This window comes from Suncus etruscus, chromosome 13 (genome assembly GCF_024139225.1).
Source record: "Suncus etruscus isolate mSunEtr1 chromosome 13, mSunEtr1.pri.cur, whole genome shotgun sequence".
In the NCBI taxonomy this organism is placed as follows: Eukaryota; Metazoa; Chordata; class Mammalia; order Eulipotyphla; family Soricidae; genus Suncus; species Suncus etruscus.
The window spans coordinates 89,141,268-89,165,142 of NC_064860.1; the positions used below are offsets into that span (position 1 = coordinate 89,141,268).

Consider the following 23,875-nt stretch of genomic DNA (forward strand, 5'->3'; position numbering starts at 1 on the left):
AAAAAAGTTCCTTTCATAACTTTGAAATGGAAAATATATTGACATGTAAATGATGTCACCTTTTATAAAATAAGCTTTAGTTACTGGATAATTATTTGTGTGGATTAATTAATCTTCTATAATTTAATAAATTATGTAGTCATATACTTTTTTTTTCTTTTCTAATTGCTTTTTTGGGTTTTTGGTTTTGGGGCCACACCCAGCTGCACTCTGGGGTTACTCCTAGCTCTGCACTCAGAAATTGCTCCTGGCGGGCTAGGAGAACCATATGGGATGCTGGTAATCAAACCTGAGTCCGTCCTAGGTCGGCTGCACGCAAAGCAGATGTCCTAATGGTGTGCTATTGCTCTGGCCCCTCTTTTCTAATTTTTATTTACAATTGTAACTCATAACATGCATTTTTTGACTCTCTTTGATAGCATCACAAAATATGACCACCATAAGATATGAAGGCAGCATTGGCAGTGTGGATTTTCTTCCTCATTGTTCTGAGTCGATCTGATGGTAAGGTGCCTCTATAATACATTCATGTATTACTTAAATCATTAGACAGGAACATGAAAATACAGTGTGAGTTGACTGTTCCCTTTGTGGCCCCAGTCTTGAGAACTTTCCAAAAAGTTTTGGTAATAAGAAACAGGACAAAGCCTAAAACCTACATGTGATTTAAAAATCATATTTTCTCCTATTTGCTCTGATTAAAGATCTTAATTATTTATTACTTCTATCATACATAACATCACTAGAAAGATAAATTTAGTTGATTGGTTTACTTATTTATATTTTCAAATTTTAAATTGGGAACTAACACATCACTTGACATAAGGCATTATCAACTTTGCTACTTCCTATTATGGGATTTTTAATTATCCACTGAAATATTAGAATGTTTAGTAAAGAAATTAAAGAAGTAAAAAAACACTCTGCCTTTTGATTTAACACTTTTCCATTTCCTTTACTTAGTTTAATACCATATCCTTCTAACATTTTGTATAGCACAGTGTGGGTCTATTTGAGAGTGTAGATCTCTGGCCAATTCTTCCAGCTTGGTCAGTCTTATTGTTCAAGGCACTAAGGAATTCACTGTGCTAAAATATTAAACTTCTGAGTTCAAATGTATAATCTGCAGATCAACTCTAATATCTACCTTATTTTTAAATTTTAAGGGTTTTTGTTTGAGGGTCATCATAGGAGATCACAGGGCTTACTCCTGACTCTGCACTTAGAAATCATTTCTGAAGGGACTCAGACGGCCATACAGGGTATTGAAGGTTGAACTTGGGTCCATCACATGCAAGTCAAATGCCCTGCCCACTGTTGTATCTCTTTGGTCTTCCAAATCTCTTATTTTTCATTGACACTGTGATTTACAACATTATTCTTAAATTATATAAGAAGTTAGATGGTGCCTTCAGTTAATATAAAATGACTAAGTATATTTTCTTTGCAAAAACATTTCTTGTGATGAGTCCACTCACCTTAAATTAATCTTTGGGAATTGGAGAAATAGCTTAATGGATGGGTGCATGATTTGCCTGTAGGAAGTTGAGACTATCTGTTTGGCACTGAACGTTTCCCCAGATCCTCTAAAAGATATTCCTGAGCATAGAGCCAGGAGTAGCTCTCAAGAGTTGCCAGTTTAGACTCCAAACAGAAAAAAAAATTAACTCAAAGTTTGAAGCTGACAGTGTGTATGTGTATAAATCAGGATTGGACTCTACATTTAATATAATAATATTTCTTTTTTTTTTTACTTGCTCAAGATATTTTAGATCCTGCTTACTTTAGCCAATTGGATAAATTCACTTATTTTTAATAATGTTAAAAGTGAAAGTAGAATAAAATTTTTAAAAGATGGTATTTTTATATAGAATATACATAACATTTAGTGATGTTGCTACTATGAATATTAGAGGATCAAGTGGATAGCAAACTACTTTTTATATTATTAAACTATTGCCAGTTCTCATAGTCATATTGTAAAAACTTCAGACACACAGCTTCATGACTTATTTCTAGCAACCAGACTTGCTAAGTTTCTTGATAGCATGGTTTCTGTTAATGATTAGAGAACAAGGAGAATTCTTTCATGTAATCTGTAACCCTTCCTGGGTATTCATATTAATTCATGTTTTTATAACTTCTCTGTATTTCAGATGTGTTATTTCCACGGTTTTTTGGGCGATCTCGATCTCAGAAAGTGCAAAGAGTCACTGGAAAACTTGGTGCAGATATAATTCTCCCTTGTTCATTTAAAGTTGGGTCTGAACCAGTAATTTACTGGCGGGATCTAAACACTGAGGTTATTCACTCATTCTTCAAAAACAATGATCAGATTATAAACCCACAATACATAAACAGAACATCCCTATTTCATAGTGAAATTCACAAGGGGAATGCTTCCTTATTACTTAAAAGATTAAACTTTCTGGACGAAGGACTTTATACCTGCTATGTGGGGACATCATCTGGAAATTTCTGGGGAAAAGTAGAGCTAAAGGTTGGAGGTAAGTAAGTTTATATGGTTATATAAAACAATAGACATATGATTAAGTATTTACTTAAATGTCATTTTCTTTGTTAATGTGCTATGGTTTTTTTTCCTATTCAGTAGATATTAATATACTTCATTTTATTTTTGTGCATCAAATCTCATGCTACAATTGATTATTGATTTTTCTATTTTTATTGATACCTCTTGAGGGGTCTCCAGTGCATCTCTTAAAAAGCTGTTGTGAGAGGCCAGAACGGTGGTACAAGCGGTAAGGCATCTGTCTTGAGTGTGCTAACCTAGGACAGACCTTGGTTGGATCCCCCAGCGTCCCATATGATCCCCCAAGCCAGGAGCGACTTCTGAGTGCATAGCGAGAAGTAACCCCTGAGCATCACCGGGTGTGATCCAGAAAACAAACAAACAATGTTGTGATAAACATCATTATCTAATAGGATATAATCTGAAATAATCACATTACTGTCACAAGCAGCATAAAATATTGATAATCCCCATTGGTATTATCAGCACCAAATATTATCGATCTTAAAATTTCTACCAATCCGAGGGCTAAAAATTTGAATGATTTATTTAAATTATGTATGTATTTTTCTGAATGTTTATTTTAATAGCACATTCTTTTATTTTGTTCATATTTATTTATTTATCTGGAAGAAGACATATCCCAATGGGTATGTAATTTATTTTCTCTAGTTCTGTTTCATTTAGCTGTTTCAGAGTTTAACTCAGAAATCTAAAAACTATGTGTAAACAGAATCAAATAGTATATAAATTATTGAGGTTGATGCCTGAGCTATAGCTTATAGGCTTTGGAATCCTTATTTGTTCATTAAGATTATTAGATTTTCTCCAAAATTCAAGAAATTTGAGATTATTGTTTTGTTTTCCTGTCATTGATAGTCACGTTTTTTCCAAAAAAAATAAAATTAGCTCTTCAATACATGTGTTAAAATCATTAGTGCTCTGTATTAAGTGACAAAAAAAAACCCTTATAAAATCCTTTATCTGCCCTTTTTTCTCTTGTTCAGGTTTCATGACACCTATGATAGAGTATGAGGAGATTAATACAAGCAGCAACTTAATATGTGGTGTTTTATGTGTTCAGCCTTGTCCAAATATCACATGGAAAATAGATGATATTCCCATCTCTGGCCACACAAATATGGAAGAAAATGGAACTTTAAGTCATTATGTTAACAAAATAAACATTGAATCACCAGGTTCATTTTATGAATGTTCTATTGAAAACTCATTGCTGGAGCAAACATGGACCGGCCTATGGATACAGAAAGGTGGGCTCGATAAGGTTGCCTTGTACCTGTTCTATGTCAGAGGTTGGGGAAAGGAGGTTTGGTTTGCAGAAAAAGAGGGAAGAGAAAAAAACGAAAATACATCTGTGACAGATTAAAACTGGAGTCCCTGATCAAATACTTATATTCTCTTTGCCAATCATTTTTACCTCTAAGAATTAGCTCCTCAATGACAAAATGACAAAAGTGTAAGCAATTCTTTCTTTTCTAATTCTTATGAGTTGATGAAAATATTTTGTGGAATGTAAAATATCAAATATATCCATAAATACAATTGTATGTCTGTTATTTATTCTTTACAGGGATTTTTGTTTTATTTTCTTTGGGGGCCAGTGCTCAGAGGTTACTCCTGGCTCTGCATTTAGGAGTTACTTCTGACAGGCTTGGGGGACTATATGGTATCCAGGAGACACAATGCAGGGGGCTCATCAATGCAAAAGTATAGATGCCTGTACTATCTCTTTAGCTCCAATTTTCTAACTATAGTTGAGTTTAAAATACCACCAAAAATAGAAAGAATTCATTAAGATGTTACAACTTTTTAATTCTTACCAGTCTTTAAACAAAAGAAAAATTAAATAATTTGCATTACTGTTTTAGTCCATTTATATCAAGCTAGTTATTAGGGTTTATCAACATTTATGCCAGTATTTAACATTTATTCCTTTACCTATTATGAAACAAATACTGGTCAATCCCCTCCTCTATAAACTACTGTTTAAAAATAAGATGAAAAAAAAACTAATTTATAATATTCATTCAATTCCAAGGAAAAGCATAACTTCATTATTTTATTATAATGAAACAGTTTATCCATACATTTTCATATGTGGAGAAAGTGTAGGTTACATGTGTTAAAATCATTAGTGCTCTGTATTAAGTAGCAAAAAAAAACCTTATAAAATTCCTTATTTGCCCTTTTTCTCTTGCTCAGGTTTTATGACACCCTTTTTAGTCTTTTTCCCACTAGTTATGGAGTTTACCATTCTCAATAATGCACTAAGAAAATATTCAATATGAGTGATTTACTATCTTTACATGAGCTCAGTATTAAAGGCAGACTGACTCAATGTTGACTTCAGTCAACCATTAAAATGTGGAAAATGGTAAAAAAAATGTTAAGATTATAGAGTAAATATTTTATTTGGAATGCTAATTTTATGTCTCTTTAGAATTAAGAATACTGAATTAACAAGTTCCTTAAACTTAATGCTATTTTAAAAATTAATATATTTTAATATAATCAATATGAGATATAGTTACAAAGCTATTCATGATTGAGTTTCAGTCATACAATGTTCCAAAACCCTCCCCTTTCCCAGCATACATTTCTCACCACCAAAGGACCTAGTTTCCTTTCCACCAACCCTCCCTGCACCCAACCCTGACTCTATGGAAGACCTGTGTTTTTCTCCTCTATCTATGGTTTTTTAAATTTTATTTTAGTCATTATGGTTTAAAATACTGATAATAAAGGGGTATCATGCATATTACTTTACTCATATAACCCAGCATTATCTCTCATGTGAATATCTGCTAGGTTCCCAGAAAAACAATGCAGGGAAGCATCTGCGCTCCTATGTACCACATGGCTTAATGATATTTTATCTTAGAATTATATGCTACACTTTGATGCTTTCACACTGTGACCTTAAGAGTCTTACTTATTTCTAGAACCATAGTATCTAGCACAAACATGTAAAAGTCAAATTAAACCAGGAATATAATATACAAAGTAAACAATTATGTTTACTGAGATTAAACATGAATGGGATTGTTGAAGGATATATGGGACAGGATATATGCTAAAGTTGCATAGAACAGAATTTTAAGAGAATTAGGAAACTATGGGAAACCACAATCATCCCAGGCAAAAATGATCCTATGTTCAAAGAATAAGAAAAAAGAAAAAATATTCCTGAATTTGTTGTAATACAAAAAATTGAGGGTGATGCTAAGATAACAAAAGATTTAAAAAAAAGGGATTAAGAATAAGATTAAAGGATTATATCTACTAGTGGGTTTGACCAGGGTCCCATAGGTGAAATGAAATCAAAGACATATTTAGAGCAGCCTGTCATCTAGATAGCTTGCTTTGCTATTTCTCTCTTGCAGAAGCTACTTGTGAAGTAACTAAGTCTATATCCAGGGAGATTGATCATGGCCATCATTGGTCATAGAGGCCAATCTGTGTAAGAGGACAGGCAAGCTGAAAATACTCAATAGATTTATAATAATAAAACTAATAGTTTAAGAGGGTATTGTCTGTATACAGTTGGAAAAATTATTGGATAAAAATTTAGACAACATTGATCAATAACTGTTTGACTTTAAAGTATATGACTTTATCACCACTCGGTCTAATCACCATCCACAACTATGCCATATTTTACCTTGTTCAGAACTAACATAGTACTAGAAGTACTTGCCATAGCAATTAGGCAAGAAAATATAGCAAGGTTATTAGGATAGAAAAGGAAGAAGTCAAGCCCACCTTGCCCCACTTCTGCTCTGCGAATTGCCATTCTGTTTTCAGAATCCAAGGGTTTAATTTGTTTCATGTATGTTCTTTTATATTTCACTTATATGTGAAATATACAGTATTATCTTTCTTTAACTTATGTTACTTAATCTGATTCCCTCAAGGTCTATTAATGTTGTTACAAATGGCAAGGTTTTATTTATGGATGAACTAACATATTGTGTATATGAACCTATATCCATACATTTATGCACTAATGGGCAAAGTTTATTTCCATATCATGGTTTTTGTCAGTTGTATTTCAGTGAATTAGGTAAGATGCATATATGTCTGTTCAAAGTAGTGTTTATATGTATTTGTCAAGTAAATTCCCAGAAGTAATATTTCAGGCTCATAAAACATAGTTTGACTGTTGAGGAACTTTCTTTCAGTTATCTATAGAATTTATATTAATTTAGTTTCTACCAATATTGCACAGTTCTTTTAACTCTATACCTTCATCCCTTACTGTTTCTTGATTTTTTTTTAAATGATAGAGATTCAACAAATATGAGGTTAAATCTCACCGTGGCTTTATTTATATATAGGCAGGAAATATTTTTCCATGTATATGTTGTCTACCTCTGTTATTTTGTTGAAAAATGGTTTTTGGTTTTTGTTTTTTGTTTTTGTTTGTTTGTTTTTTTGGCTTTTGGGCCACACTCAACAGAGATCAGGGATTACTCCTGGATCTGCACTCAGAAATCTCTTCTGACAGACTTGAGGGACCATATGAAATGCTGGGAATTGAACCTGGGTCTGTCCTGAAATTTATTTTTAAAGTCCTTATACTTTTTAATTACTGTGATTTTTGTCATTATTATTTATTTTGGATATTTAACTCTGTATAATGTATGTTTTCAAATATTTTATTTATTAGAATACTTTACAGAAATTATTAAAAATCTTATTTTGGGTGAGGCCTAGAGACTATACCTGGTTTAGTTAATTTAAGGTTTTTTTGTTCTTTTCTTTGAAGAATATTACCAATATTAATAGAAATTGAATTAATACATTGCCCAGCGCATTCACATTTTCTGACTGGGGTGAAGGGTAAGGTGGCTAGTTCTAAGTACAGCTAGCTATGGGTGATATCTTATTGCTTTTTTCATTAGCATTTCTCTAGTCCTTAATTATGAACAACTTTTTAATATGCCTATTCGCCATAGGCATTTTTTTCTTTGAGGAGATAACCATTCAACTTCTCTTCCCATTTTTATGATGAGACATCATTGTTGTTGAGTTTGTGAGTGCTAAATGTTCTAGATGGATGTTGCATGAATATTTTCTCTCATTCAGTAGGATGCCTTTATTTTGTCAGCATTTTCATTTTTTTAAATTGCAGAACATTTTAGTTGATGTAGTCCCATTTGTGTGTGGTTTTTGTTGTTGTTTTGGGTTGTTGGGCCACAACTGGCAGTGCTCAGGGGTTACTTCTGACTCTATAGTCAGGAATCATGGCAAGCATGGAGCATCATATGTGATGCTGTCCCTAGGCTAGCCATAAGCAAGGTAAGCACCCTACCCATTGTACTCTTTCTTTAGCTGCCATTTGTTTATTTTTTTAAATTTGTTTTCTTAACATTAAATCAATTCAATGATAAAGTTTCTTTAACATTGAAGTCAATGTTAAAGAAAATTCGACTAATAACTTTCTTGATATATTTTACTTGAAACCTTAATATAAAGTCTGATTTACTTTCAATTGTTTTGTGTATACAAGTGAGTGATTTATTTAATTTTATTGCTTTGCTTTATTTTGCTTTTCATTTCTCTACATGTAGATAACTAATTTTCCCAGCACCATATATTGAATATGCTTCTTATCCACTTACTAGACTCAACTTATTTGCCATAGATTAAATACCCATTCATTTAATAATTTATCTCTAGGCTCTCAATTTTATTGTATTAGCCTGAAAATAAGTCTTTATTCCTGTACTATATATATATATATATATATATATATATATAATCACAAAGTTTTGATTACTACTTAAAAGGAAAAAGCAGTGCCTTCCATCTTCTTTTGTATCAGATTTCTTTTGCTTTTCCAAAGAGTTTTATTATTTCTTGGAAATATGAGCAGTATTTTTTCCAAGTTCCTAAAAATTGCCATGTGCATTTTGAGAGTGCATTTAATTTGTATAGTGTTTAGGGTATGATTGTCAGCTTAACAATTTTTATTTATCCAATCCATAAGAAATAAAACATGAAATATATCCTTTTTACTTAATCTATTTCTTTTAACCTCAAATTATGATATTCCATATATACTTTACAAATTCTTAGTTAAATTGACCCTCAGGTACTTGGGTAAGGGGAAGGACACAATGATGTATTTCGCTTCTTTCTCTTCTTTTCCTTCTTTCTCTTTTGTCTTATTACCACCTCATTATTGTTTCTCTTTGACTCATTCTTTGCATATGTAATAGTATTCTGCCCAATAATTTTATAGTTTGCCACTCCATTAATTTCTTTATATAATTTTTGCTGACATTTAAAGATATTTTGTGTAAATTACTGTACAATTAATGATGGTTTGACATATTTTTTCCAAATTTAAAATTTTTAAATTTATCTTCTTGTCTAATTTTTGTGGCAAAGATTCCCAATAATATAGTGAATAATAGCATTCAGTGTGGCCATCCTTGTCTTGTACTTGATCTTAGAAAAAAGGCTTTCAGTATTCCATTTAATGTGTTAACTGGAGATTTGTGATATTTGGTCTTTACTACATTGAGGTAAATTTTTTCTATTACTATTGTGTTGTTTTGTTATTATAAATAAGCACATGTATGCCTCATTAAATGAGTTTTTTACATCTATAATTATAACATATTTTTATCTTTTCTTGCATTAAAGTGGTATGTCACATTATCTGACTTGCATATATTAAGCTACCCTTATACCCTTAGGATAAATCCCACTTGATTTAGTGTATGACACTTAAGAAAAATTTTGTATCTCTATATAATTTTAATTAGATTAAAATATAACAATGGTTTTATCATTAAACTATAAATTGTAATTTATTATGCATCTTGGTGTGGGTCTCTGGGCTCTTTTTATTAAGAATTCCTTGTGTTTCCTATATGCATATGTTTGCTTTAATCTTTTGGGGGATATATATATATATTTTTACTTTTTTTTTAATTTAAACACCTTGATTACATACATGATTGTGTTTGGGTTTCAGTCATGTAAAGAACACCCCCATCACCAGTGCAACATTCCCATCACCAATGTCCCAAGTCTCCCTCCTCCCCACCCGACCCCTGCCTGTACTCTAAACAGGCTCTCCATTTCCCTCATACATTTACTCAAACATTCTTTACCTTTCTTTCTCTTTGTCTGATAGTTGTAATGTAAACATCACTCCTATGGTTTTTGTCCAGAGATCCCTTATTGTTTCTTTATTTTTCAAAATTATTATTCTCTTTATTACTCTGTTCACATAAATTCAATTGTTTTGTCTTTGAGCTCACTTATTTGCTCCTCTGTTTGTTTCAATCTAAATTTATCCTGTTACTATACTTTTAGTTCTGTCATTGATTCTTTAATTCTTATACTTCTCTTTGTGTTTTAATTAATTTGCCCATTCATTCTTTCATTCAGATACATGGTCATCTTTATAACTATCATTTAGAAATGTTTATAAATAGCTGCTTATCTACATTGCTGCTTATCTACGGTCTTTTTTATATAAAGTTTTGTGTTGTTCTTTTCTTTGGGCTATTTATTCCTGTTTCCAAGTTCTTAACTTCTATTATTTAGATGATTTCTTCCCTCCTCCTGTTTCTTCTTCACCTTCTTCCTATCTTTCTCTTTTCCCTTCCTTCTTTTTATCCTTTTCTTGTTTTTCTTTCTTTTTTCTTTCCTTCTTTCCTTCCTTCTTTTCTTTTTCTTTTTCTTCTTTAATTTTTTCTTTATTTCTCTTTCTATTTCTTGCTTTCTTCTTTCTTTCTTCTTTCTTTCTCTTTCTTCTTTCTCTTCTTTCTTTCTTCTTTCTTTCTTTTTTTCTTTCATCTTTTTTCTTCTGACCTCCTGTATCTTTTCAGCCTTAGACTGGTTCTTTAAGTTACATACACATATTACATAAATGAATGTGGAGGTTTGAAAATAATTGTCACCAATAAAAGGGTTTCAAAATGCAATGACCTTTAATCATTTAACATTAAAAAGTCAAACATGTAATGAACCAGAATAGTTTCTGGCTTTGTGATCTTTATGGCATCATGAAATTCAAGACACTGTCACAAGTGAAAAATATTTTGTCACTCTGGTCTCTATGGTCTGTTGATTTGATATTACTTGGCTCATGCCATGCAGTCCACAAGCACAGTCCCTTTTACTTTTTTCTTTGGGGGGGGTCACACCCAGTGATGCTCAGGGGTTACTCCTGGCTATGTGCTCAAAAATAGCTCCGGTTTTGGGGACCATATAAGATGTTGAGGGATCAAGTCGCGGTCCATCCTATGTCACCTGTGTGCAAGGCAAACACCCTACCACTGTGCCACCACTACGGCCCCATACTTCTTGAACTAATACTTTTCCTTTTTGTGCTTCACCCACTTGCCTGCTATGCTGGGGAAGCACTGTTGGGCTAATGAGTCATTTTTATTTGGATTTTCTTATTACCCTCAACTTTTTCTAAATTTTCTTTATTCTTAAGCAAAAGTTCAAAGGATGGTTCTGAGAACTTTTTATTTATTTAAGAATTGGTATTAATCAAACTGGTATTACTATATTACATCTCAGAGTATGAGTCTGTGTATGATCCATTAAAGGCCAATGTAATGTTCATTCTTACATCTTTCAACTTTAAAACTTAAATCTTTAAAACTTAGGTGGATCATATGCCTAGCTGTTCCAAGCTTAGCCTCCTTGAAGACCTAAATTTATTCTGGGCAGTAATTTTAAAATTGTGATAATAAAGCTATTAATCAAAAAATTCCCCAGAAAAATTTTCAATAGTTTCTCAGAAATGTCATTTCTAAATGCATTTGAAAGTTTAACCTGGGAAATTCTTTTTAAATTTTACTTAAATTTTTTTTTAATCTCTTCCATCATGTTAGAAGACCTTAAAGCAAAGGAAAGTGAAGAAGTTTCATTTCTGTGTGAACTTGGAAACAATCTTTTTAAACCTGATGAAGACTTCATAGTTACTTGGTCCAGAGAGCAAAATGGAATCTTTTCCATGCTTGCTTCCTTTCATAGCTCCTCACAAAGGACAATCATCAATGAGACTCGAATATCATGCAATGAAGAGCTAATGTGTCAGGGAACCATCTTTTCAACCTTGACCAAACTTAGTATTTCAGACAGTGGGAAATACTTATGCAATATTTCTTCAAGCAAATATATTTTACTCACTACCCAAAACCTGGATGTAGGTAAGTTGGCTAATGGATTTTGTGAATGATAACTATGAATATAAACAACTGAATTTAGGTTGGCATTTAAAAAATTCTTTGCTGTTTCAGAAATGTTGCACAGATAGGTGATGGTGATTCAGATAATCTCTTCATTTCGCCTCTAAAAGGGCCCTATTTTAGAAGAAAAATAAATTGTTCACACAACATTTCTTATAGGATTTGGGATGTTTCAGAAATGAAAAATGAGAACCTACCTTTTTCAATAATTTTATGGGCTGCTATACCTCTAGAACATAAGTTTGTGGAATCAAAGCTAAAAGCACAGTTGTGCTTTTAAGAATTGAGACATTAAGTCAAGGAGACACATTAATGGTTAGTGGCACATCGTTGCTTTTGTGATGACTGTGTCCATAACACTTTGTTGTAATTCCCACCCACTTAGTTGTGGGACTCATTACACCAGAGGTCACATACTTTGTGGTTGTATCAGTGATTACCCAATGGCACTGCCTTTAGAGTCATACATGGGCATATGGAGCAATGCCACAAATAGAACAACAACCTCTAGCAAGGCAAGCACTGTACCATTGAACTATCCTTAGGCTCTTTAAATATTTTTTAATGTTAGATTCAATTGGGAATATGCAAAAGTAACCAGGAATAATCAATCTAAAGAGTACACACTATTCAGGTCTCCAATGAGAATTCTAATGTTCAGTTTATACAAAGAAAAACAAGACTGTTATACATCTGACAAAGAAAGCCATTTATAAATCTCTCCTTCCCAAATTAGCCTTGACCAGTAAAAACTGAAGGAAATAAATAACAATTACAATTTTTAAGTTATCAAATATACCATAACCATCCAAATATACATTTTCTTTTTTTTTTTAATTATTCACTTTGGTAGTTTCAGCTTACATTTGTTTATCTGTCTAGATCATAATAAATTTAACATCTGGATACGAATCATCATCATCATTTGTGCTACGGTTGGCATGCCGTTAATAGTGCTATTACTATATAAATTAAGAATACGCAATTGTTCCTGTCTGGGTAAGAACTCATGCTCTGGCTCCAAATATTCAGGTACAATTGTATTGAATATGACATTTATTAAATATCAACACTGCTGCAAGGCATGTAAGCAGATGTAAATTTTCTGGAGAATCATTTGTAAATTTTTTGTAAACTTTTAAGATTTGTCTACATTTACAAGCTACTGTTCTATTTCTACAAACTTATGCTAACCCTAACCCTAACCCTTATCCTAACCCTAAGACATCAAGCTGTTCATAAGGTATTCATTGCAGCATACTGCCATAACTTTCATGTATCCTACTGTTTCAATAAATAATAGATGATTAATTAAATAAATTGACATTTTAATTTGTCTTTTTTAAAGAAGACAAATTTAAATCTGACAGTAAAATAATATACCAAATGAGTTCAATTATCTGGCATGGAAAATAACTGGAAAGAAAATCAGAGCTATAAGATGGTGGTCTTTGGAGAGGAATTACCCATTGCTTCAAAGGATCCTTCAGGTTCTTTGTTCTTATTCCTCATTCTTAAGTCCTGTGCTTTCATACCTGTTTTTTTCTTTCTTTCTTTCTTTGATCTTTGTATTTACTTGCTACTTCTTAAAACAACACTGTCCTTAGGGTAGGGAGCATTTTATTTTAATCCTTGTAAAAATTTTATGTTAACTTTAAATTTTTCTGTAAAAAAATCTTATTACTTATAATATAATAGATTTTTACTATAATTTAAAATGACACATTCAGATGCTATTGACACAGAACTTCTGAAAGGACTGCTTTGATGAACACACTTGGATCTAGGAAAAGTTCAGATCTATATTTTTCTGCACTTTACATAAAAGAAAACTGGGGCTTAATAAGTGAATCAAATAGGACCATATACCAGAGTATAAATCAGACTTAAGCAAACACCTATGATGGCCTAACTAAGTAGTAGCAGAGGTAGAACTAGACTCCAAGAAGCTCTCCTTTATTTTGTAACCTTTCTGAGAAGGTACTGAGTGTCCTAGAATTCTGAGATTGAGCCCATGCCTCTTCTTCTTGCTACTGATTGCCTATTGTACTTAAGAGATATGGTCAGAGGAAACACTATTTCTGAAGGTAGAACTTTTTTTTATGAATTTTAATATTTATTTTATTTAACAACAAAAATTATCCATTTTTTCTTTTTTTTCTTTTTTTTATATTTTATTTAAACACCTTGATTAGATACATGATTATGTTTGGGTTTCAGTCATGTAAAGAACACCACCCATAACCAGTGCAACATTCCCATCACCAATGTCCCAAATCTCCCTCCTCCACACCCAAACCCGCCTGTACTCTAAACAGGCTCTCCATTTCCCTCATACATTCTCATTATTAGGAAAGTTCAAAATGTAGTTATTTCTCTAACTAAACTCATCACTCTTTGTGGTGAGCTTCATGAGGTGAGCTGAAACTTCCAGCTCTTTTTGCTTTCGTGTCTGAAAATTATTATTTCAAGAATGTCTTTCATTTTTCTTAAAACCCATAGATGAGTGAGACCATTCTGCGTTTATCTCTCTCTCTGACTTATTTCACTCAGCATAATAGATGATGTGTACATCCATGTATAGGAAAATTTCATGACTTCATCTCTTCTGACAGCTGCATAATATTTCATTGTGTATATGTACCACAGTTTCTTTAGCCATTCGTCTGTTAAAGGGCATCTTAGTTGTTTCCAGAGTCTTCCTAATGTAAATAGTGCTGCAATAAATATAGGTGTAAGGAATGGGTTTTTGTATTTTATTTTTGTGTTCCTACGGTATATTCCTAAGAGTGGAATAGCTAGATCATATGGGAGCTCGATTTCCAGTTTTTGGAGGAATCTCCATATTGCTTTCCATACTGGTTGAACTAGATGGCATTCCCACCAGCAGTGGATAAGAATTCCTATCTCTCCACATTCCCGCCAACACTGTTTATACTCATTCTTTGTGATGTGTGCCATTCTCTGTGGTGTGAAGTGGTACCTCATAGTTGTTTTGATTTGCATCTCCCTGATGATTAGTGATGTGGAGCATTTTTTCATGTGTCTTTTGGCCATTTATATTTCTTCTTTATCAAAGTGTCTGTCCATTTTTCTCCCCATTTTTTGATGGGATTAGATGTTTCTTTCTTGTACATTTCTGTCAGTGCCTTGTATATTTTGGAGATTAGCCACTTATCTGATGAGTATTGGGTGAATAGTTTCTCCCACTCAGTGGGTGGTTCTTGTATCCTGGGCGCTATTTCCTTTGAGGTGCAGAAGCTTCTCAACTTAATATATTCCCATCTGTTAATCTCTGCTTTCACTTGCTTGGGGAGTGCAGTTTCCTCCTTCACTATGCCTGTAGTCTCAATGTCCTGGAGTGTTTTGCCTATGTGTTGTTCAATATATCTTATGGTTTCGAGTCTGATATCGCAGTCTTTAATCCACTTGGATTTTACCTTTGTATATGATGTTAGCTGGGGGTCTAAGTTCAATTTTTTGCAAGTGGCTAGCTAGTTGTGCCAACACCATTTGTTGAAGAGGCTTTCTTTGCTCCATTTAGGATTTCCTGCTCCTTTCTCAAAAATTAGATGATTGTATGTCTGGGAAACATTTTCTGAGTATTTAAGCCTATTCCACTGATCTGAGGGCCTTTCCTTTATCCAATACAATGTTGTATTGATAACCATTGCTTTTTAGTAAAGTTTAAAGTTGGGAAAAGTAATTCCTCCCATATTCTTTTTCCCAATGATTGCTTTAGCTATTCTAGGGTGTTTATTGTTCCAAATGAATTTCAAAAGTGCCTGATCCACTTCTTTGAAGAATGTCATGGGTATCTTTAGAGGGATCGCAAAAAATCTGTATAATGCCTTGGGGAGTATTGCCATTTTGATGATGTTAATCCTCCCAATCCATGAGCAGGGTATGTGTTTCCATTTCCGCGTGTCCTCTCATATTTCTTGGAGCAGAGTTTTATAGTTTTCTTTGTATAGGTCCTTCACATTTTTAGTCAAGTTGATTCCAAGATATTTGAGTTTGTGTGGCACTATTGTGAATGGGGTTGTTTTCTTAATGTCCATTTCTTCCTTATTACTATCGGTGTATAGAAAGGCCATTGATATTTGTGTGTTAATTTTGTAGCCTGCACCTTGCTATATGAGTCTATTGTTTCTAGAAGCTTTTTGGTAGAGTCTTTAGGGTTTTCTAAGTAGAGTAGCATGTCATCTGCAAACAGTGAGAGCTTGACTTCTTCCTTTCCTATCTGGATTCCCTTGATATCTTTTTCTTGTCTAATCGCTATAGCAAGTACTTCCAGTACTATGTTGAATAGGAGTGGTGGGAGAGGACAGCCTTGTCTTGTACCAGAATTTAGAGGAAAGGCTTTTAGTTTTTCTCCATTGAGGATAATATTTGCCACTGGCTTGTGGTAGATGGCCTTAACTATATTGAGAAAGGTTCCTTCCATTCCCATCTTGCTGAGAGTTTTGATCAAGAATGGGCGTTGGACCTTATCAAATGCTTTCTCTGCATCTATTGATATGATCATGTGGTTTTTATTTTTCTTGTTGTTGATGCTGTGTTTTATGTTGATAGATTTACAGATGTTAAACCATCCTTGCATTCCTGGGATGAAACCTACTTGATCATAGTGGATGATCTTCTTAATGAGGCATTGAATCCTATTTGCCAGGATTTTGTTGAGGATCTTTGCATCTGCATTCATCAGTGATATTGGTCTGTAATTTTCTTTTTTTGTTGCATATCTGTCTGGTTTAGGTATCAAGGTGATGTTGGCTTCATAAAAGCTATTTGGAAATGTTTCCATTTGTTCAATTTCATGAAAGAGTCTTGCCAGGATTGGTAGTAGTTCCTCTTGGAAAGTTTGAAAGAATTCATTAGTGAATCCATCTGGGCCTGGGCTTTTGTTTTTCGGCAGACATTTGATTACCATTTTAATTTCATCAATGGTGACGGGGGTGTTTAGATATGCTACATCCTCTTCCTTCAACCGTGGAAGATTATAAGAGTCCAAGAATTTATCCATTTCTTCCAGTTCTCATTTTTAGTGGCGTAGAGTTTCTCAAAGTAGTTTTTGATTACCCTTTGAATCTCTGCCATATTAGTAGTGGTCTCTCCCTTTTCATTCCTAATACAAGTTATCAAGTTTCTCTCTCTTTGTCTTTGTTAGTTTTGCCAGTGGTCTATCAATCTTGTTTATTCTTTCAACGAACCAACTTCTGCTTTCATTGATCTTTCAGATTGTTTTTTGGGTTTCCACTTCGTTGATTTCTGCTCTTAGCTTTGTTATTTCCTTCTGTCTCCATATTTTTGGGTCCTTCTGTTGAGCACTTTCTAGTTCTATTAGCTGTGTCATTAAGCTACTCAGGCAAGCTCCTTCTTCCTCCCTGATGTGTGCTTGCAAAGCTATAAATTTTCCTCTCAGTACTGCTTTTACTGTGTCCCATAAGTTCTGATAGTTTGTGTCTTTATTGTCATTTGTTTCCAGAAACCTTTTGATTTCCTCCTTGATTTTATCTCGGACCCATTGGTTATTCAGTATGAGGCTGTTTAACTTCCAGGTGTTAAAGTTTTTCTTCTGAGTCCCTTTGGAATTCACAAATAATTTCAGAGCCTTGTGGTCAGCGAAGGTAGCCTGCAAAATTTCTATCCTCTTATATTATGGAGGTATGTTTTATGTGCCAGCATATAGTCTATCCTGGAGAATGTCCCATGTACATTGGAGAAGAATGTGTATCCAGGTTTCTGGGGATGTAGTGTCCTATATATATCCACTAGGCCTCTTTCTTCCATTTCTCTCCTCAGGTCTAGTATATTCTTGTTGGGTTTCAGTCTGGTTGACCTATCCAGTGTTGACAAAGCCATGTTGAGGTCCCCCACAATTATTGTGCTGTTATTGATATTATTTTTCAGATTTATCAACAATTGTATTAAATATTTTGCTGGACCTTCATTAGTGCATATATGTTTAGGAGAGTGATTTCTTCCTGCTTTACATACCCCTTGATTAATATAAAATGTCCATCTTTGTCCCTTACAACCTTATGGAGTATAAACTTTGCATTATCTGATATTAGTATGGCCACTCCAGCTTTTTTATGGGTGTTGTTTGCTTGGATAATTTTTCTCCAGCCTTTTATTTTGAGTCTATATTTGTTCTGACTATTCAGGTGCGTTTCTTGTAGGCAGCAGAAGGTTAGGTTGAGTTTTTTTTATCCATTTAGCCACTCTGTGTCTTTTAACTGGTGCATTTAGTCCATTGACATTGAGAAAAAAATTGTTCTGGGATTTAGTGCCATCTTTATATTGAAATTTGGTGTGTCTTCTGGTTAGTCTTGTCTTAAATTAGGTCTTTCAGTTTTTCTCTTAAGACTGGTTTTTAGTCTGTAAAGTTTCTGAGCTGTTTTTTGTCTGTGAAACCATGTATTCTTCTGTCAAACTGGAAAGTGAGTTTTGCTGTGTACAGTATTCTAGGTGAAGCATTCATTTCATTCAGTCTTGTCACAATATCCCACCACTGCTTTCTAGCCTTGAGTGTTTTGGGTAACAGGTCTGCTGTAAATCTCAAAGATGCTCCCTTGAATTTGATCTTGCTGTTTTCAGAATTTTGTCTCTATCTGTGGGATTCATCTTTGTGACTAGGATGTGTCTTGGGGTAGTTTTTCTGGGGTCTCTTTTGGTTGGTACTCTTCGAGCATGCAGGATTTGATCACATATATTTTTTAGCTCTGGAAGTTTCTCTTTAATGATGTTCTTGACCGTTTATTTTTCCTGGAATTTTTGTTCCTGGGTCTCTGGGACTCCAGTGATTCTTAAGTTCTTCCTGTTGAGCTTATCATAGACTTCTATTTTCATCTGTTCACATTTCTTGACTAATTTTTCCATTGTCTTTTCATTTGCTTTAAGTTTTTTTTTCCAATCTCTCCTGCTGTATGGAATTATTATGTATCTCATCTTCCATAGCACCAAGTCTATTCTCAGCTTCTGATACCCTGTCCCAGAGCTTATCCGTTTTGTCATTCACTTCATTTACTGAGTTTTTCAGGCCTGTTAATTGATATGTTATTTCAGTTTGGAGTTTTGTGATTTGTGTCTTCATATGTTCTTGGTTCTTATTAGTGTTCTGTTCAATTTGATCCATGGTTTCTTTGAGTTCTTTGAGCATCTTCCATATTGCTAGTCTAAAGTCCTTATCTGAGAGGTTGATTAGTTGGTTGGTCATTATCTGGTCATCAGAATTGTCATCTTCATTCTCTATGTCTGATGCTGGCCTGTGTTGTTTCCCCATTGCCACACTTGTATTGTGGGTTTTTCTATGTGTCTGGTGGTATTCATTGGCTAAATGATGTGGGCAGCCACACTTCTCTGGCTCTACCCTTTCTAGATGGGTCAACTTGCCTCCAAGGGAGGGAAGTCCTCCGTGGATGAAGCCTCACACAGGATCAAATCTTAGGCCTGAGACGCAGCAGAGAAGACAGTCCGGAGAGAAATGGTGGGCTTCAGTGATCCAGCACAGTTCTTAGTTTGATTTTTCTTCTTGTTGCAATGGTGTTCTTTCTTTAGAAAGAGCACACAGTCTTGTAGTGAAGCAGAGCAGCCGTGCTCTGCTGGAGCCTCTTTTTGGCCCACTCCCAAGAGGTTCATGTGAGAGGACAGGAGACAGACACACACAGGAAGCACTCACAATTTTTCACAGTTGGGCCCCACTGGGCAGGCGTAGTTTCGTTGAAGGTAGACTATAAGGATGTCAGCAAGCAGTATATTTACTTGTTCTAGCATAGTAATTTCATGTTAGTCTCTATTTATTGCAGGTTTGTTTACTTACTACTGTCCCTTAGTTTGAAGTAGATCATATGGGAAGTACAGTCTGCTTATCTTCCCCAGTCTAACTCCTGATCTAAAAAAACAGCTTCATTAAGAAAAGTTTAACTTACAGAAGAAATAAGTAGTATATACAATACAAGAACAACAGTTTAGATTCTGTATCCGAATTGTGCATAAGTCTACTTGGAGAAAAAAAAGTATTATTTCCTTTTAAATTGCTTTATTTAAACATCATGGTTACAAAAGTATTCAGTGATGGGTTTCATTCATCCAATGTATACCATCCTTCATCAATGCACCCTTTCTGTCACTGATGTCTCCTGTTTCCCTCCATCACTATCACCCCTGCCTTTTCCTAGGGCAGGCAAATTGTTTCTCTCTTTTTAACTATCTCTATCATCTATCAATCAATCTATCATCTATCTATCTCTTTCTTTACCTTTGACATAGTGTTTTTTGAATTATTGTTAATGGAGGGATGCTTTGCCTGTTAGCTTCTCCATTTTCAGTGCCAAGTTTTGTCCAGACATTACATTCCATCTATCATTGTCCTAATAGACCTTTCTCTACTCTACTATTACTCACTGTTCTTTGTAGCAATCTTTCTACCCTGAGCTGAAAGTCCTGACCTTTGTCTCTATAGTCTCTTGGTATTATTACCATACCATTCCTTGTTTTTCTTATATCCTGCAAATGAGTGAGATTATTCTATGTCTCTTCCTTTCATTCTGGCTTGTTACACTCAGCATGGTAATCTTCATGTCCATCCATGTACAAACAAATATTTTAAGACTGTACAAACTGTACAGAAGAGAACATGGAAGATACCATACTCGAAAGGACAAAATGAAGAACAGTTCCTCAAATATGGACTGAGAGAGACACTACCATAGGCAGGTGATGGATAGGGAAAAAAGCTGAAAAAATAATTATTTGATTTTGCTCTTATCTCTTCTCTCTGATCTCCACCTCAATTAGACAAGAAGACACAAACAAACAGTGAAAGGAGTAATCAACATGAAAGAGATATTAATCCAGAAGGACATCTCAATGGAGAGGATGGGATGCTGATGCAAGAAATAAACAACGAAAGGAATAATCAACATGAAAGCGGTATTAATCCAGAGGAATATTCCATGATAGAGGATGGGATTCTAATGGCACAAAAAGAATATCTTAGACACTAAAGTACTGGTTGCTTTAGAAAATTGTCTATAGTGTTGTAGTTAGAAAATATGTTTTTGAGGGGGCCAGAAAGATAGCACACTAATGCAACTACCTTGCATGCAGCCCATCAAGTACAGAAGGTGGTTCAAATCCCGGCATCTCATATGGTTACCTGAGCCTTCCAAGAATGATTTCTGAGTGCAGAGCCAGGAGTAACCTCTGAGCACTGCTAGGTTTCACCCAAAAAGCCAAAAAAAAAAATGGAAGGAAAGGAAAATATATTTTGAGCTCTACAAATATCCATAAGATCTTGTCTAACTCCAAGGTGCCTGATTGTACTTTCAAAGTTATAAGAAATTATAGTCACATAAAACCTGTTTTCCTATTTGGTTCCCTTTTCTATTACTATTTTGCTATGTTCTTATTCAAGGGTATATCTAAAAGGACACTTAATTCAAGGTCCTGGGAGATCTGTATTTAGAAATGGTATTTTTAGTCCTCAACACCCTGTTCTTTCCATTACTTATTAGTAAATAGCCTAAATTATAAAAATTATTGATTTCTGGCTTGGTTTTTGATCCCCTTATGGAACTCAGAACTAATTGTAATAACTTACTGCTAATTGTGCTGTATGAATTCCTACTGCATTGAGGGCACTTAATTTTTGCTTTCTTCTGTTATTTTATTTGACATTATTTAAAAAATGTTTTGTTATAGTTTAGGTGACATGGCTTCTATAATGCTAATATTTGTGGCATTAATATGCAAAGTCACTTCTCTTGATAACTGTTGAAGCCTTTAGAAGACCAAAAATTTCCACCTTAGTCCCTACTTTACCTCTGGTCTGATTCTTTTTCCCTCCAAACTCCCCATTGTTTGGTATTTGTTCAAAAGAAGGACATAAAATGGACCAAATAATGTTGATTAGATGATCATGCTAATGAAAGAAAGAGGGAAAATGTATCCCTTTCAAATAACTTCTTACAATTTTTTCTTATTATAGAAATGCATAACGATGATAAAGCAGAAGAAACCAAGGTAAGACATTGTCTTTAACCAGTTATAAGGGTTCTACTTATAGATGAATTTTTAACATATTTGTATGTGTATGTGTACATATATTAACATATATGTGTGTATGGTGCCATATGTATGTATATATACACACACATATGTGTGTATGGTGCACACATATGTCAATCTTTATGCAAGACAGTATGTAGAAAAAAACAGGGAGTCTACAGGATAGTACACTCAGGAAAAATACAATGAGGCTTCCCAATAACTATCATTATGCATACAAGTAGAGTTTGTTTAAATAGCTGCTTTTCTTATCTCTTACTATTACTTAAAGAGATCTCTAATGGCATGCTTATTATAATGGGGTGCCACTATAGTCTTTCTGATGGAAACATTTGATGGGATTATATGAAGTGGGAAGAAAGATAGTCACAGATTAAAAAACAAGCAGATTATAGGTAACCTCCCCCCCCCCCCAAGAATCCTACTACTATTTCAGCTACTTCTCAATTCCTTGGGAATGAACTATTATGTATTAGTTCCAATAAAATTTGTGAACCAAAAATATGAATCAAAAAATTTAAAGGGTGCTTGATCAAGTCAGATTCTTTTTTAGCTGCTTATTTGTTCTTTTTTGGACAACACCCACTGATGCTCAGGGGGTACTTCTGGCTTTGCATTCAGGAATTACTCCTGGTGGTATTTGGGGGAACCATATGGGATGTCTGGGATTGAACTCAATTCAGCTGCAGTCAAGGCAAGCAATATGCCCATTATGCTATTGCTTTGGCTCCAGATAAAATTATATACTTGGCCAAACACTCTATCATGTATATTCGATTTATGATACTATTAGTAAGAGCAAAGAGTGAGGTAATCCTGTTTTTATTTTTCATGAAAACTCCAATTTATCTAACAAGATTAAAACTGATAAAAATGGTGGCTTTGAGACAACAAAACCTAAGAATTGGCCCACAGAATTAAATTTACCATAATGGGTGGAAGATGTGGTGAGAATGAAACCAAAGATCAGTAGTAGAATGAGAGGATGGAGGAAAGCAGACATGCACATTGTGCATGAAGCCTTACCATGAACAGTATTGTAAGTCACAGAGCATAAATTTTTTAAATGTAATTGATGATTATTATATAACAAAGTCTCCATTTCTGAGGGTAATGGTTGACACCGTTATAAAATGCCAAAGTTCCACAGACTTCTAGTTGTCAGACCAAAAACAGGAAACAGAAAGGCAGCGTGGGACCCTCTTGGAGATATAGGTCATACATTTCTCAGGCATCGCAATAGGTAGATACAATCCTTGTGCTTGTCCTTCAAGAATGTCTGAATATTTTTGTCCCAATAACAAAAGACGCATTCCAATATAGAGCTACTGAGCCCAATACTTATCAGTAATATGCAGGTAGCATCTAAACAGTAATAAACTATACCAGCCTTGAATTCTAGGACAAAGTTACATAGACAACCTCCTGTGGTTGAGGGTCCCACATCCAAAATGGGTATATAAACCCCAAAATGTAGGCTGGAACTTTTAGTCTGAGCACTTTTTGAGTAACAGTAGACTTGCACCTTTTTTAATGTATACCACTCCATAATAAACTGTACTTTGCCTGTGAGTTATTTCAAAAATATACTCACCTGCTCATTACCCTCAATAGACTTAATAGATACTTCTTGTAGGTTTTGTTAATTACAGATACAAATTATGGCTTATATCTCCCACCCAAGAACAAACTAAAATGCAAACAAAACACTATCATTATTAAATAAGTAGGGGCCAGAGCAATAGCTCAGCGGTAGGGCATTTGCCATACACATGACTGATCAGGACAAATCTGGGTTAGATCCCCAGTGTCCCATATATGGTCCCCTAAGCCAAGAGTGATTTCTGAGTTCATAGCCAGGAGTAATTCCTGAGCATCACTGAGTGTAGCCCAAACAACAACAACAACAAAAGTTAAATAGTTAGATAAAATATATGATAATGATTTGGTCATTTAATAATTTTTTCTTGATTCTAGGCCCTTCAGGAAAATGGAGCTGATAAATGAAATAAAGACATACTGT

At 34.1% G+C, this 23,875-nt stretch overlaps 1 protein-coding gene across 1 annotated transcript; it reads left to right on the plus strand.

The window, feature by feature from the left end:
* The first annotated feature begins 446 nt into the window (after positions 1 to 446).
* Positions 447 to 23,859, plus strand: HHLA2 (HERV-H LTR-associating 2). Its single transcript, XM_049785602.1, has 6 exons — positions 447 to 504; positions 2,157 to 2,507; positions 3,541 to 3,821; positions 11,439 to 11,739; positions 21,773 to 21,807; positions 23,830 to 23,859. Exons 1-6 carry the CDS (start codon positions 447 to 449, stop codon positions 23,857 to 23,859), a joined length of 1,056 nt encoding a protein of 351 aa, XP_049641559.1.
* Positions 23,860 to 23,875: the final 16 nt, after the last annotated feature.